Source organism: Macaca thibetana, chromosome 2 (genome assembly GCF_024542745.1).
Source record: "Macaca thibetana thibetana isolate TM-01 chromosome 2, ASM2454274v1, whole genome shotgun sequence".
NCBI lineage: Eukaryota > Metazoa > Chordata > Mammalia > Primates > Cercopithecidae > Macaca > Macaca thibetana.
Window position 1 is genome coordinate 73,618,274 of NC_065579.1, and position 16,163 is coordinate 73,634,436.

General features: G+C 41.1%; 2 protein-coding genes across 7 annotated transcripts in view; one reads left to right on the forward strand and one right to left on the reverse strand.

Moving 5' to 3' along the window:
* Positions 1 to 16,163, forward strand: part of GPR160 (G protein-coupled receptor 160) — a 305,594-nt gene that overhangs the window by 29,549 nt on the left and 259,882 nt on the right. For 2 of the 6 annotated variants that reach the window (XM_050778272.1, XM_050778273.1), the window contains exons 3-4: positions 13,102 to 13,225; positions 15,970 to 16,112. Coding sequence is in view for 2 of the 6 variants with exons in the window: in XM_050778275.1 (XP_050634232.1) it covers positions 13,102 to 13,192 (91 nt within the window). In the remaining 4 variants the exon portion in view is untranslated. Of the gene's footprint in view, positions 1 to 13,101; positions 13,226 to 15,969; positions 16,113 to 16,163 lie in introns of those variants that run through there. The other 4 variants (XM_050778271.1, XM_050778275.1, XM_050778274.1 and 1 more) reach the window with 4 other exon arrangements.
* PHC3 (polyhomeotic homolog 3) overlaps positions 10,405 to 16,163 on the reverse strand; it is a 104,351-nt gene continuing 98,592 nt past the window's right edge. The window contains exon 17 of the transcript XR_007723118.1: positions 10,405 to 10,948. The gene's annotated coding sequence lies outside the window, so the exon portion shown is untranslated. The remainder of the gene's footprint in view (positions 10,949 to 16,163) is intronic.

Below are 16,163 nucleotides of genomic sequence, written 5' to 3' on the forward strand. Positions count from 1 at the left end.
GTTGCCCAGACTGTACTCAAACTGCTGGGTTCAAGCGATCCTCCTGCCTCAGCCTCCTGAGTAACTGGCATATAGGCAGGCACACATGCCCAATGCTAACTTTTTAAGTGTCCTTCCAGGGTTTCTTCATGTATATGTAGAAGATTACTTGACGCTATTCTTTTTCTCCCCCCTCCCTTGTTTTTTTTTTTTTTTTTTTTTGAGACAGTCTCGCTTTGTCGCCCAGGCTGGAGTCCAGTGGCGCTATCTTGGCTCACTGCAAGCTCTGCCTCCCGGGTTCAAGCTATTCGCCTGCCTCAGCCTCCCGAGTAGTTGGGACTACAGGCACCCGCCACCACGCCCAGCTAATTTTTTTGTATTTTTAGTAGAGACGGGGTTTCACCATGTTAGCCAGAATAGTCTTGATCTCCTGACCTCGTGATCCACCCGCCTCAGCCTCCCAAAGTGCTAGGATTACAGGAGTGAGCCACCGCGCCTGGCCATTTCCCCCCTTTTAAAATGCAAATTGTAGCGTATTTCTTGCTGTATGCTGTGTCTTGCTTTTCCCCTTAACAATGTATCTTGGAGACATGTCCATATCACTACATGGAGAGTTCTTGATTTTTAAAAGAGAGCTGCATAGTATTGCACTGGATAGATGTGCCATAATCTACTTAATGGTTCCCTATTGATGGACATTTAAGTTTAAATAAGTTGTTTAAGTTATTATGTAGTTTCTAGTCTTTTGTTATTTTAAACAATGCCTCCGTGAATACTCTTATAAACACTTAACTTTTGCACACATGCAGGTAAATCTATAGGATAAATTCTTAGGAGAGGAGTTTTTGGCTCACAGGACATATAGGTACGTTTATAATTTTGATAAATATTGCCAGGTTGCCTTTTGCAGGAGTTGCTCCGGTTGTATTCTTCAGCCCCACCAGTGGTTATGATACCCGTTTATTCCAAAGCCTCACTAGAGATACTGTGTGGACAAATTTTGGGGTTTTGCCTATCGTTTATGAGGTAAACAGTGTAGCTTAAATTTCTATTTTTTCTTTTATACTTTTTAATTAATTTTTTGAGAGTCTTCCTCTGTTGCCCAGGCTGGAGTGCAGTGGTGCAATCATACTCACTGCAGCCTCAACCTCCTGGGCTCAATAAATCCTCCTGCCTCAGCCTCCCAAGTAGCTGGGACTACAGGTATAGGCCACTATGCCCGGCTAAGTTTTGTGTTTTTAGTAGAGAAGGGGTTTTACCATATTTCCCAGGCTGTTCTTGAACTCCTGGACTCTGCTTCAGCCTTCCAAAGTGCTGGAATTACAGGTGTGAGCTGTCGTGCCAGGTCTGTTTTTTTTGAGTGATGCTGATCCTTCTTTCATATGTTTAACAGCCCGTTTATCCTCTTTTGTGAATTATCTCTTCAAATCCTTTGTTCATTTTACTATTTCAATATTGATATTTTCATCTTGTTTGATTTCCAAGAGCTCTTTCTAAATTAGATTAATATTTTATCATGTTTTTTTCCTCTAGTTTGTTTTCTTTTGATTTTGCCTATGCTTTTTATGCAAAGTGCTATTTTTATTTAGTTGAACTTATCAATCCCTTAGAATTGAAGGCATCTCTGGCTTCCAGTGTTTCCAAGAAACCTGACCCCATTCCCATGTCACCGCCTCTCAGGTAAAGAGCAGGAACTTTGCTCCAGTACGCCCCTTCCATGTGACCTCTCCAATCACAGTCCCTCGCTTCCCCCAAAATGACTTCACTTTTATAGTAATCAGTCACTTCTTTGCATTTACAAGTTTTACCACCCAAATGCATATCTTTAGAGACTCCAATTAGTCTTACCTTAAAAAAAAAAAAGTTATCTAGGATGTGTTTTACTCTAGATTACTTCTCCATTTTTCCCCTTTGTTTTTCTCTTGAAGAACTGGACTCCTTGACCAATAGGGTTTTCCACAGGGTGAGTCTTGCTCATTGCATGCTCATCATTCAGCTCAGTATATCCCTCAATCCTCTATTTCTTGCAAACTGGCAGCTGGATTCAGAGATTTAATGAAACTCAGGTTTGCCATATAGGAGGCACAAAATGTCGGGTTGTTTCTCCTGTTAAAATGATGGTAGCTACAGGTGCTAAAATGTCTACATGGGTGGTGGGTTGGGGAGAAGTTGTTGCAAGATGGTGGAATTCTAAGTCTAAATTTTATTTTTCGTTTATAAGTTGAAACACCCTTTATTTTTATTTATTTATTTTTTGAAACAGAGACTTGCTCCGTCACCTGTCTGGAGTGCAGTGGTGCCATCTCGGCTCACTGCAACCTCAGCCTCCTGAGTAGCTGGTATTACAGGCATGCACCACCACGCCCAGTTAATTATTTTTCTTTTTTGTATTTTTAGTAGAGATTGGATTTTTTCATGTTGGCCAGACTGGTCTCGAACTTCTGACCTCAAGTGGTCCACCCACTTTGGCCTCCCAAAGTGCTGGGATTACAGGCGTGAGCCACCATGCTTGGCCCATTATTGCCTTTTCTTCTTTGAGTTCTTCCCCTCCAGTTTGCTCTCTTTCTGTGATTCCTGTTATTCACAATTTGCACCTGTTGGATTGGTCCTCCGTGTTTCTTAACTGCTTCTCTTTTTGTTTCACTTTTTCTAGGAAATTTCCTAAACTTTATTTTCCAACTCTCTGTTCACCTTACTACTTCTGCCATCATATTTTATTTTCCAAGAGCCCTTTTTTGTTTTCTGTTGATTTCTGGCTACATAAATTATAACTTCCAATGAACAGTGCCTTCTTTAAAGAAATGCTCCTTCTCATAACTCCACTAACATAACAGTAAATTAAGTTTTACCAAATTCTAAAATGAATAATAAAACCTCATTGTGATACTGAGGAACACTAGAGAACCTAGTCTCTAGTTTTTAAACTGGTAAGTACTGGCCAAGAAGCCTGTCTCCTGCCGTTCCTGTACTAACTGGACCACTTGGTGACAGAATAGTAAATAGCCTCCTCTTCTTGTATGGATGCAATATTTTCTCCCTGAAAACAGTGAGTTTTTAAATAACTTTCTTCTATCTAGCATTGTGTCTGTTTCCTCCAAGTTGTCTTTTTTCTGCTTGTGGATTTGTTCAACTTTTAATACTAGAGATTTTCTTTGAATATCTGAGGATCTTTGGATGTCCAGTCATACTTATAAGTAGGGCAATATCTAGGATGTTTCTTCAGGGAAGATTCAATGTAGTATCTTTAGATATTTCTTCCTGGGCCGATGCCTAGAGAGAGCTGTTTGGGTCTTTGTATCTTGTAATAATAGTATTCCTGAAGTCCAACTGGAAAAAGAAGGCTGGAGAGGTCTCAACTTGCGCTATGTATATTTTTATGCAGTCTCCTGTTTTCAGTATGATGCCCCTCTAATCCTCAGCTGTGCCCACTGTCCAAAGATTGTTTTACCTTCCCCAGAGGGGAAAACCTCATTCTTATTCTATAGTTGGAGAGGGAGTCATTTGTTGCACTGAGTCAGGGAAGAGATCTGGGGATCTAACTGCTTATTATTTCATTTGCAATGAATCCATCTGTTTTTATCCCCATCTTTGCATCCCTTTCTGAAGACATCTGGGTCAGCCACTCTTGAGATTTTTGAGGGTCCTGAGGTATAAATTGGATTGCCACTCTGCTTTCTCCACTGCTGGCTTCAGTGTATGTCCAGTATATGTGATTTACCGGAGGATTTTATTAAAACTGCAGATTGGTTCCATAGATCTGAGCTGGAGCCTGAGGATCTATGTGAATAGTAGTCTCCTAGGTGATGCTTGGAGCACCCTTTGTGTAGGTGGGGCTCAGTCATTTACCATCTGTCTGTTCATTTTCTAGCCTCTGAAATTTTGTCCTTGGAGATTTATACATTTTTTTTAAAGTTACGAAAATTTTCAAACATACGTACAAATAGTTAGAATAACCATTAACCAGTGGTCAATCCTGCCTCATCTACACTTTCATCCACTCGGCCCCCAGCACACCCACTGCATTATGTTGAAGCAAATCCCAGACAACCTATTTCATCTGTAAATATTTTAGTATTTATTTAAAACAATAGTGACATTTAAATATAAACACACATATTAATTTGTTAGGGCTGCCATAACAAACCACCACAGACTGGGTGGCTGAAACGACAGCTCTGGGGGCTGAAAGTGTGAGATCGAGGTTCCCAGGGGTGGTTTCTCCTGGGGCCTTTTGCAGCCTGTAGATGGCTGTCTTCTCCCCGCGCCCTCCCACAGCCTTTTCTCTGTGCACCAGCATCCCTAGTATCTTGTGTGTGCGTCCAAATTACCTCTTCAAAGGTTCTATCTCCAAATATAGTCACATTCAGAGGTACTGGGAATTAAGGGCTTCAACATATGAATTTGGGGGGATAGAACTCAGCCCATCACACCATAATTTCCCATTGTCTTATATATGTAATTCTTTGTTGCCATGAATTCAGATAAATTCTACATTTGCACTTAGTTGATATATCCTAAGTCTCTTAATTTTTTGGATTGTTGTTGAAACAATTTATTGAAGTAACAAATTGTAATCCTATAGAGCATACCATCATGTGGATTTTCTTTACTGCACCCTGTGGGGTCATTAAACAAGTTCTTTTGTCATCTTTCTTGAAATCAGTAGTTGAATCTACAGGTTTGATCGGGTTCTAATTTTTTGGCAAGCCCACTTTGTAGATAGCAGGGTACTCTTCCGTTTCCAACTTTGGGTATTAGTATTGTTGATGATGTTTGGCTGCCTCCATTTAGTACATCAGAGGTGGCAAACTGGGCAGTTTCCAAATTTTATCATTCCTTATTCACTCATATTAGCTAGAGTACTTCCAAAAAATGTAAACATCCCCTCACTTACTCTTCTGTCACCAGGTGGTCCAGTTAGTACAGGAATGGCAGGAGACAGTCTTCGTGGCCAGTGCTTACCAGTTTGAAAACTAGACACCAGGTTCTCTAGTGTTCCTCAGTATCACAATGAGGTTTTCTTACTCATTTTAGAATTCAGTAAAACTTAATTTACTGTTATGTTAGTGGAGTTATGAGAAGGAGCATTTGTTTAAAGAAGGCACTGTTCATTGGAAGTTACAATTTATGTAGCCAATTTCCCACTGTTGGAGAGTTACATTAATTCCAGGTTTTTACTTTTATATCTAATTCTGTGAGATGAATATTCTTTAAAAATAAGTTAAAACACTCATTTTTAGTGTATAGTTTGAATTTTGAAAAATGTAGATACTTGGACTCCAATCCGAATATAGAACATTTTATCTCTACAGAACGTTGCCTGGTTCACCTTTGCCCCAGCCTGGCTTCAGATTTCTACCGATGGTCTCTCTGGCCATAGGGATTCATTTTTCTGTTTTGAATCCCATATAATGGGAACCACACACTCTATACCCTTTTTTGCTAGGCTTTTTTTGTTCGGCAGCGATATGGTTTAGATACGTGTCCCCTCCAAGTCTCATGTTAAAATGTGCTCTCCCATGTTGGAGATGGGGCCTGTTAGGACTTTTCTGGCTCATGGGGGCAGATCCCTCATGAACGGCTTGGTGCCGTCCCCTTGGTGGTAAGCGAACTCTCCCTCTGAGTTCACGCAAGAGCTGGTCATTTAAAAGCATGTGGGGCCTCCACCTTCTCTCTGGCTCCTACTCTCGCCATGTGAGATGCCTGTTCCCCTTTTGCTTTCCGCCATGGTTGTAACTTCCTGAGGCCTCACCAGAAGCCAAGCAGATGCCAGCACCATGCTTCCTGTGTAGCCTGCAGAACTGTGAGCCAATTCAACCTCTTTATAGGTCAGGCACAGTGACTCACGCCTGTAATCCCAGCACTTTGGGAGGCTGAGGTGGGTGGATGACTTGAGGTCAGGAGTTCAAGACCAGCCTGGCCAACATGGCAAAACCCTGTCTCTACTAAAAATACAAAAACAATTAGCTGGGTATAGTGGTGCGTGCCTGTGGTCCCAGTTACTCGGGAGGCTGAGGTAGGAGAATCGCACAAACCCAGAAGGCAGAGGGTGCAGTGAGCTGAGATCACGCCACTGCCCTCCAGCCTGGGCAACAGAGCAAGACTCTGTCTCACAAACAAAAATACCTCTTTATAAATTAATTACCCAGCCTCAGGTATTTCCTTATAGCAAGAGAAGAATGGCGTAACATAACATGTTTTTGAGGCTTTTCCCTGTGTGGAGCATATATTAATTTTTATTGCTGAGAAGTATTCCGTTGTCTAGATATACTACAATTTGTTTATCCATTTTCCTGTGGATGAATATTTGGGATATTTCCACTCTGGGGCCATTGGTGAATAAAGCTCCTACATATATTTGTATACAAGCCTTTTTGTTGTTGTTGTTGTTGTTGTTGTTGTTGAGGTGGGGGTCTCACTCTGTCACTCAGGCTGGAGTGCAGTGGCGTGATCATGGCTCATTGCAACCTCTGCCTCCCGGGTTCAAGCGATTCTCCTTCCTCAGCCTCCCAAGTAGCTGGGACTACAGGTGTCTGCCACCATGCCCAGCTGATTTTTGTATTTTTAGTAGATACGGGGTTTCACCAATTTGGCCAGGCTGGTCTCGAACTCCTGACCTCAAGTGATCCACCTGTCTCGGCCTTCCAATGTGCTGGGATTCCAGGCATGAACCAGCGTGCCTAGCCTCTACTGACAATTGAATTTCAGACTTCTGGCCTCCTGAATGTGAGAGATTAAATTTCTGTTGTTTTAAGTTGTGTTAGTCTGTTTTGTGTCATTATAAAGGAATACCTGAGACTGGGTAATTTATAAAGAAAAGAGGTTTATTTGGCTCCTGGTTCTGTAGACTGTACAGGAAGCAGGGCACGAGCATTTGTTTCTGTTGAGGCCTCAGGAAGCTTCCAGTCATGGTGGAAAGCAAAGGGGGAGCAGGCGTGTCATATGGTGAGACAGGGAGCAACAGGAAGAGAGGGGAAGTCCCAGACTCTTTATAACCAGTCAGCTCTCTCGTGAACAAATAAGAGTGAGGACTTACTCATTACTGTGGGGAGGGCACCAAGCCATTCATGAGGGATCCACCCCCATGAGCCAAACACCTCCCACTAGGCCCCACGTTCAGCCTTGGAGATCATATTTTAACATGAGATTTGAAGGGGACAGACGTCCAAATAATATCATGAGCCATTCACTTTAAATTTACCACCAGTCATCTGGGCACGGTAGCTCATGCTTGTAATCCCAGCAATTTAGGAGGCCAAGGCAGGAGGAATGCTTGAAGCCAGGAGTTTGAGACCAACCTGGACAACAAAATGAGACCCCATCTCTGCAAATAAAAATTTTTTAAAACTTAGCCCAGCATGGTGGCACGAATCTGTGGTCCCAGCTAGTTGGGAGGTGGAGGCAGGAGCATTACTTGAGCCTAGGAGTTCAGGTTTACAGTGAGCTTTGATTGCACCATGGTACTCCAGCCTGGGCAACAGAGAAAGATTCTGTCTCTTAGAAAAAAAAAAAAAATTATTTTTTGCCTATTATAATTTGTTATGGCAGCTCTAGGAAGTTAATATATTATCTATCCAGGATTGCAAACAATTTCTTCTAGAAATTTTAGTTTTACTTGTACATTTAGTCATATGAATCCTTTTTTAGTTTATTGTTGTGTATGGTGTAAGGCAAGAGTGAAAGTTCATTTTCCCCCATATGGATATCCGCTTTCAGCACCATGAGATTGATCTTGGTTTTTCACAGAGACTTCTTATCTGGTTGGGGACGTGTCCTTCTGTTGTTTGTTTTTATCATATTAGATTTTGTTAAATGCTGTATCTGCATCTCTTCAGGTGATCTTATAGTCTTTCTCCTTTATTCTGTTAATGTGGTGAGTTACATTGATTGACTTTCTAATGTTAAAATAAGTTTCCATTGACCATGATGTATTGATGGATTCAAGTTGCTGATAATTTGTTAACAATTTCAGCTTCCATGTTCATGAGGGATGCTGATCTATATTGGTTTTCTTGAAATGTCTTTGGTATCAAGGTATTTCTACTCCTTGTGAATTGAGCTGGGAGGTACTCTTTAAGTTTGGTATTTTTTCCCTAAATGCTTGATAGACTCCGTCAATGAAGACAAATGAGCCTCTGAGCCTATATTTTCTTTGTGGGTAGGTTTTAAATACATAATCAGTTTCTTTAATAGAGATTTTTTTTTTTTTTTTTTTTTGGAGATGGAATCTCACTCTGTCACTTAGGCTGGAGTGCAGTGGCACAATCTCGGCTCACTGCAAGCTCTGCCTCCTGGGTGCAAGCAATTCTCCTGCCTCAGTCTCCGGAGCAGCAGGGTTTACAGGCCGAGCCACCATGCCCGGCTAATTTTTTTAGTTTTAGTAGAGACAGGGATTTCACCATATTGGCCAGGCTGTTCTCGAACTCCTGACCTCAGGTGATCTGCTGGCCTCAGCCTCCCAAAATGCTGGGATTACAGGCGTGAGCCACCGCACCTGGCCAGTTTCTTTAATAGAGATATTTAGGGATGTTTTGGATGGAGGTTCAGTAGTATCTTTCCAGAAATTTGTTTGTTTCATCATACAGATTTATTGGAATAAAGATGTTCAAAATAGTTCCTTATTCTTTTAATGTTTCTAGGTATTCACTTTCCTAATTTTCGCAATTTCTTTCTTAATTTGGCTAGAGATTTATTAATTTTATTGGTTCTTTTTTTCCCTAAAGAACCAGTTTTGTATCATTGATTTTCTTTCTGTTGTTTTGGGGTGGTTGTCGTTGTTTTGATTGATTTGCTTATTTATTTATTTGAGACAGGGTCTTCCCCTGTCCCCCAGGCTGGAGTGCAGTGGCAAAGTCTCGGCTCACCACAACCTCCACCTCCTGGACTCAAGCAATCCTCCCACCTCAGCCTCACAAGTAGCTAGGACCACAGGTGGCCACCACCACACCCAGCTAAGTTTTATATTTTTTGATAGAGATGAGGTTTTGCCATGTTGCCCAGGCTGGTCTCAAACTCCTGGGATCAAGTGATCCTCCTGCCTCGGCCTCTCAAAGTGCTGGGATTACAGGCATGAGCCACCATGCCCAGCCTTATTTTTTTTCTGTTTTCATTTCATTGATTTCTGCTCTTTTTTTATATCTTCCCTTTAACCTACTTTGGGTTTAGTTCACTTTTTTAAGTAAACTTAAAAATTTAAGTTTAGGTTATTGAATTGAGCCCTTCTTTTTGAAAACAGACAAATATAAGAATATCAGAAGAGGGCCGGGCACAGTGGCTCACACCTGTAATCCCAGCACTTTGGGAGGCCAAGGTGGGCAGATCACTTTAAGTCAGGAGTTCGAAACCAGCTTGGCCAATGTGATGGAAACCCCATCTCTACTAAGAATAACAAAAATCAGCCAGGCATGGTGGTGTGTGCCTGAAATCCCTGCTACTTGGCAGGCTGAAGCAGGAGAATCACTTGAGCCTAAGAGGCAGAGGTTACAGTGAGGTGGGACTGTGCCATTGCACTCTGGCCTGGCCAACAAGAGCGAAACTCCAACTCAAACTAAACAAAACAAAACAAAAAGAATATCAGAAGAAAAAAACTCAAAAGTATAATGACTTTTACAAATATATTACAAATTAAAATTGAATTTTGAGTTTTACCGATATTCTTACATTTGTATTGTGTCTTTTCAAAGGTATTTTTTCTACTGTACCTTTTTTTAATAAATAATACATCCTGTTAAAAAAATTTCAAAGGATATAGAGAATAATAAGGAATGGCATTAGTCAGGATAGGCCAAATCCCATTGACTTAATGCAATAAAGGTTTATTTCTTGCTCATACTATACACCCATTGTGAATCGCCAGGGTCTTTGCTTCACACGATCACTCAAGGACCCAGGTTGACAGAGGCTCCACCATCTTGTAATGTGCCATCTGGAATGCATTGCCTCCCCCGCTCCCCAGCCCACGACAGGGAAGACAACACTGAAGGGCAAGTCATCTGCAATGAAATGTTTTGGCCTGGTAGCCCATTAACTGTAGGGATCAAAGAACAAAAATCCTCCATGGGCAGAAGCAGAGACGAAGCAGGCCTGTGGGTGAGCACTAATTCTACACTGAAGGAGAATAATAAAAATCACCTGTCCCCTACCCTGAGATAACCCCTGCTTGCTGTCTTCTGCCTGGCCTCACTGGCGTTCCTTATCACCAACCTTATGTTTGGGTTGGTGGGAATTACTCCTGCTTCTGGCAGATCACTGATAATTCTTGGTTGTGTTCTACCTTTGTGCCTCTTTTATCAGATTTTATCAGTGTATAAATAAGACAGGAAAAGACAAATCAAGGATCTCTCACTAGTTGTCTTAATAAGGAAATTTCATATTTCTTTTTAAAACTTTGCTTTAGAATATCTCTGGAAATATATACAAATAATTGGTATAGTGGTTGTATCTAGGGAGGGGAACTGGCTAGACAATGCTGGGCAGAGTGGGGGTATTGGAGGATTGGGTGGGACAGGTAACTTTCACTGTAATACACGTCTGTCACCCAATTTTTGTATCATGTAAATTATATCACCTATTTTTAAAAATAAAAACATTTCTATATTTTCTTACTGAATATAACTGTACTGTGCAAATGAATAAATGCAAAACATTAACAGAGTTGAGTGACATTTTATTTTTTTCCACTGAATTTGGATACATGTCAAGCAAAGACCACATTTCAAATACAAACTCTTCAAAGTTTATATTTACCTTTTGGAGGGACAAAATTTCATTATCCACATGGATAGTCAAGTCACAATCCTATGGATATCAGTAATCAATACAGTTGCTGTTATTTGAATGTTGCTTTTTAATTTTTTATTTTCTTAAATTAGTATTATTTTTTTGAGACAACTCTGTCTCACTCTGTTGCTCAGGCTAGAGTGTAGTGATGCAATCTCAGCTCACTGCAACCTCCCCGTCCCGGGTCCCCCTGAAAGAAGGAACAATAATGTTAATTACCCACAGATTGTATTTGCTCCAGGCTTTCAGCATTATGTCTATACTGAATAAAAGCAAGCAGCTCCAGCTGTTTGAGGCTGCTTTCTTTTTGGCCATTAGTGCCAGCCAGCCCACTAGCTGCTGTTACACTGCATATCTGTGTCTGAGTACTCCTTTCATCCGCTGCTTGGCCAGGGTCTGCGGGACAGACCCAACAGCTGGTGCCCTGTGTGAAGAATGCTGCAATGGATTGCGACGGAACCCTCGAAAACAAAGGTGAAGAGACTGTGCAGTAAGCAAGTAATTGGAATTGGAGCCCTCTTGGGATTTCCAAGTTCCAGGGAATTTTCAAGCTAGGGTTTCATCATGGGACAACACTTATTTGCTCAACAGAAACAGCATATAAAAGTATTGAAACAACTGCTTAAAGCTAGTGGAGCCTCGGTTTCAGAGGCTCAATTAAGGGACCTAATGCAAACTTGTTTTCCATAACCCATAGTTCCCAGAAGGCACATTAGACTTAGAGCTCTGGGAGCAAGTGGGAAGAAATCTTAAATGACAATCATGCATAAGGGCAACGGGGTCCCAGTAACATCTTTTAACATTATGGGCCTTAGTTAGGGCTGCTTTGACCCCACTCTACACAGAAGAGCCTAAAAAAGGAAGGGAGGAAGAACCGTCATCTACCCTACTGCCGCCTTCTCCTCACTCAGTCCCACCGTTACCGGGTAAAGGTGCCATGGAGGAGACAGATTTTCCCAATAAATTGGAAAAAGGACAAGGGATACACTGCAGTTATGGGACCCTGTCTTAAGCAGCATTAGAAAGGGAGCTCTTGGTCTGCCTGGTAATGCAAGATCAACAAGGCAATCGGGTACATGAACCCATTACTTTCAACACTTATAAAGAGATAAGAAAAACCATTAGAGAAAATGGAGCCACTAGCCCATTTATGAAAGGATTAACTGAGGCCATAGCAGACAACTTCTGTATGACCCCATGGGACTGGTCAGTGCTAGCTAAAACAACTTGAGAGGCCAGTCAATACCTCCTCTAGAGGGCAGAATTTGATGAATTATGTGCTGCAAACCCCTTTATGCAAAGCCAGACAGAACACAGCTGTAACTGCTGTGCTTGTCAAACCTGTTGCTGCACACATCTGTACTCTTCAACAAAACCTGATGCAAAAAACAAAAGGGAGAGATGTAGATAGGTCAGAGTGGTGGGAGAAACTGTAGGGAAAGGAGCAGGCCTTCTGGAAGGTTGGAAGGCTCTGTATAGCTTTGGGGGAGAATAAGCTGAAGGCAGCTGTTTTCTGACCTTGAGGCAGAGGGCAAGGAGTAGGTACAAGGACGTGTAGGGGGATTTATCTTAAATAGGCTTTTTCACTTGTGTGGTCCAGAAACCGACCTTTGCTCATCCACACGCATGACTGCTCCCTGGAAGGGGGAATAATCATGTGAATTACCCACAGATTATGTTTGCTCCAGGTTTTCGGCATTATGTCTGTACTGAATAAAAGCAAGCAGCTCCAGCTGTTCGAGGCTGCTCTCTTCTTTGGCCACTAATGCTGGGCAGCCCCCTAGCTGCTGTTACACTGCATATCTGTGTCTGAGTACTCCTTTCATCTGTTGTTCGGCCAGGGTCTGCGTAACAGACCTGGCATAGATGAGAATTCAGCTGTCTGCTATTAAACCAGACATTAAAGCAAGTTGTGAAATGTGAAACAATGCCACTGTGCTCACTAAATTATTGTTTGGTAAAATATAGTAATTTTTTACCATATTATTTAAATAACATTTAAAAAATGTTATTGATGTTAACATGCAACAAGGGTCAAAGGGTCCTGCAACCAAACACTTTGAGGACAGCTGCTTTATCCTGTGGCTGAAAACTATAAAGAAAGATTCCTTTAAGTAAATGTGGTATATGCATCAATCTCTTCATTTTTGATGTGCTTTCAATACAAGTATCCCCTTTCTTCCTTTTGCAAGAAAGAAACTAAGAATGTAAGCAGTTAGTTACTGGCTTCAGTCCCACGAAAAGCTACAATTTTTCTAAGCAGTGATCTGGAACCACTTTAACTGGACTCTTGCTATTAAGATAGCTCTTAATGTTTCGTTTTCTTTTCTATCTTTCACACAGAGCTTACTCACATAGCATTTTGGTATATCAAAATGAAATGCAAGGAACCAAAAATAACATAACTGAAGGCAGTAAAAGCAAAATTAAATAGGAAGATCATCAGTCAAAGAAGACCCACTGGAGAGTAAGTATGCAAGTTGTTAAGAATTAATTGGGTTACAAAGGGAAAAACAGAGATTGGGTCAGTGAAAGGAAATCATGGTTTGTTTCCCTGAGGCCCTGCTAATACCTCCAAACTGGGCCAGATCGTAAAGCAAGATACCTTGAAAAGGACTTTCGCATTAACTTTTCAGGTTGCATGTGAGTTGATTCACAAGTAGTTTAAAGAATCATGCAGGAAAAGGACCAGATCTTGTAAATCTCTGAGTCCCTATATTTACTGTGAACATTTTTCCAGGGAAAATTCAGGTAGCTTATCAAAGGATTTCTGACTTTTCCAGGGAGTTGTTTTAAAAACAAAATATTGGAATTTTGAACACTTATAGTGGTTTATGGGGTAATTGGGGTACAGTATATAAAATTGGTCTCATCTAAGAAAGCTCTGATTGGTTTCCATGATCGTGGTATTCAGGAACTATTGTAAATTGGCTAAAATCTTGTTTTCCAGTTTCTTCCTTTCGCTTTTTATTGCCTCAAGTTGCCTGTCTTCCCTGCTCTTATTTTTCTTCTAGCTTTATGATTCTCTTACATATTCCATGTCGAACTTGTCGTCTTTATTCCAGTCATCTTCTGAAGAGGTTCTTGGTTCCTGCCTTGGTGGCTGTAACTGATTCTCTTCCTCCTCGGTGGACCTTCCTTATCCCCTAGGAGACACAAGGGTCCTCCTCCAGGTTCTCCTCCTCCCTGCTTTTGTCATCTTCCAGGTGCCTCCACAGGTCAGAGTCAGTGATGAAACAGGAACTTGGAAAACATCCCTTGGATGTTGCCTACCTAGCTTTTCTTTTCTTTTTGCAACAGTCTCAATCTGGCACCCAGGCTGGAATGTAGTGGCATGATCTTAGCTCACCACAGCCTCGACCTCCTGGGCTTGGGTGATCCTCCCGCCTCTGCCTCCCAAGTAGCTGGAACTATAGGTCCCACCATCATACCCAACTAATTTTTGTATTTTTTGTAGAGACTAGGTTTCACCATGTTGCCTAGGCTGGTCTTGAACCTCTGAGCTCAAGTGATCTACCCACTTTGGCCTCCCCAAAGTGCTAGGATTACAGGCATGAGCCACGACCCCCAGCCTGACTTGGCTTTCCTTACTTTAGAATAGGAGTTATAAAAGTTAAAATTATGTGAGACAGATGATTCTATTCTTTTATCCTAAAGTTACATTTCTGAAAAATGGGTCTTTATAAATATGAATCCACACGATTTCCTCACCCTCATTTTAAACCAACATTGGTTGTTTAAGCCTTTTTTGTTTCCATTTTTGGCACAAGGGGGACTTCCTACAGTCTTACTCATCTTGGCTTTTTTATCCAAGCAACACCACTTGCAAGACCAATGGCATTTGTCAAGTCGGCAGCTACGTTTCTCTGCCCTTGTATATCAAATCTGGAATGCAACTTTTTTGGATAGGATCAAATTAAACTGTACTATGTTTAAATACAGGGGAAAAAAAACTTGAGTGTGGGAAGTACTTGTTTGATTGGGTCTTTTATAGTTATGAAAATAGATTTTGTATTATAATTGCCTTTACACATACACACGTTTCTGTAAGTAGATTCATTATTTGTATACCTTAATAAGTTATCTTATGACCGATTTATGGCCATGAAAGTAATGGTTCAATCTGTCGACAAAACTGTCATCAAAACTCTCTCACAGTGAATTTTTTATTTTTATTTTAGGTTCAGGGGTACAGGTGCAGGTTTGTTTTATAGGTAAACTCGTATCATGGTGGTTTTTTGCACAGATTATTTTGTCACCCAGGTACTAAGTCTAGCACCTAATAGTTATTTTTTTCTGCTCCTCTCCCTCCTCCCATTCTCCACCCTGAAGTAGACCCCAGTGTCTGTCGTTCCCTTCTTTGTGTCGATCAGTTCTCATCATTTAGCTCCCACTTGTAAGTGAAAACATGTGGTGTTTGGTTTTCTGTTCCTGCGTTAGTTTGCTAAGGATGATGGCCTCCAGCACCATCCATGTTCCTGTGAAAGACATGATCTCCTTTCTTATGCTGCATAGTATTCCATGGTATATATGTACTACATTTTCTTTATCCAATCTGTCACTAATGGGCATTTGGATTGATTCCATGTTTTCACTATTGTCACACTGATTTCTTTACCTTCAGACAAAATTATTTAATCATCAGTGACCTATTTTTAGGCAAATTTAACTTTTTCAGTTTTCAGACTCAGTACTCCATTTTTTTCCTTAAAGTTTGGGAAACAAAGTGTAACACTACTGTATTGATAACTTGATATGTACCTTTTTAGCCTTTTTCTATGCATGTATAATTTCTTACATGACATGTTGCTGCATAATTTTGTAACCTGCATTTCACTTAACTAAACATACTGTGGAAATTTATCATGACTTTTTTTAACGTGTACCAAATTCACAAGGCTTAAAATTTAACAAATGAAGGTAGAGTGAAAACTATGAAAACCAAGTCTTCCTCCTATCCTGAGAAACATTTTTAATGGCTGCATATCATAAAGATGACCATATCCCTGGGTGAGCCTCCCTAATCCAAAATCTGAAATCTGAAATGCTCTAAAATCCAAAACTTTCTGAGCACTGACCTGATGCTCAAATGAAAGTGTGGGTTTCTGGATTAGGGATGCATTCAAAATTCAAAACACTTTTGGTCCTAGGCATTTCTGATAAGGGATATTCAACCTGTGTTTTGTTTCTTTCTTGTTTTTTTTCTTTGAGACAGGGTCTTGCTCTGTCACCCAGGCTTGGAGTGCAGTGGCACAATCGCGGCTCACTGCAGCCTTGACCTCCCAGGCTCAAGCGATCCTCTCACCTCAGCTTCTCCAGTGGCTGGAACCACAGGTGTGCATCACCATGCCCAGGTAATATATATATATTTTGGTAGAGGGAGCTCTGTATATTGCTCAGGTTGG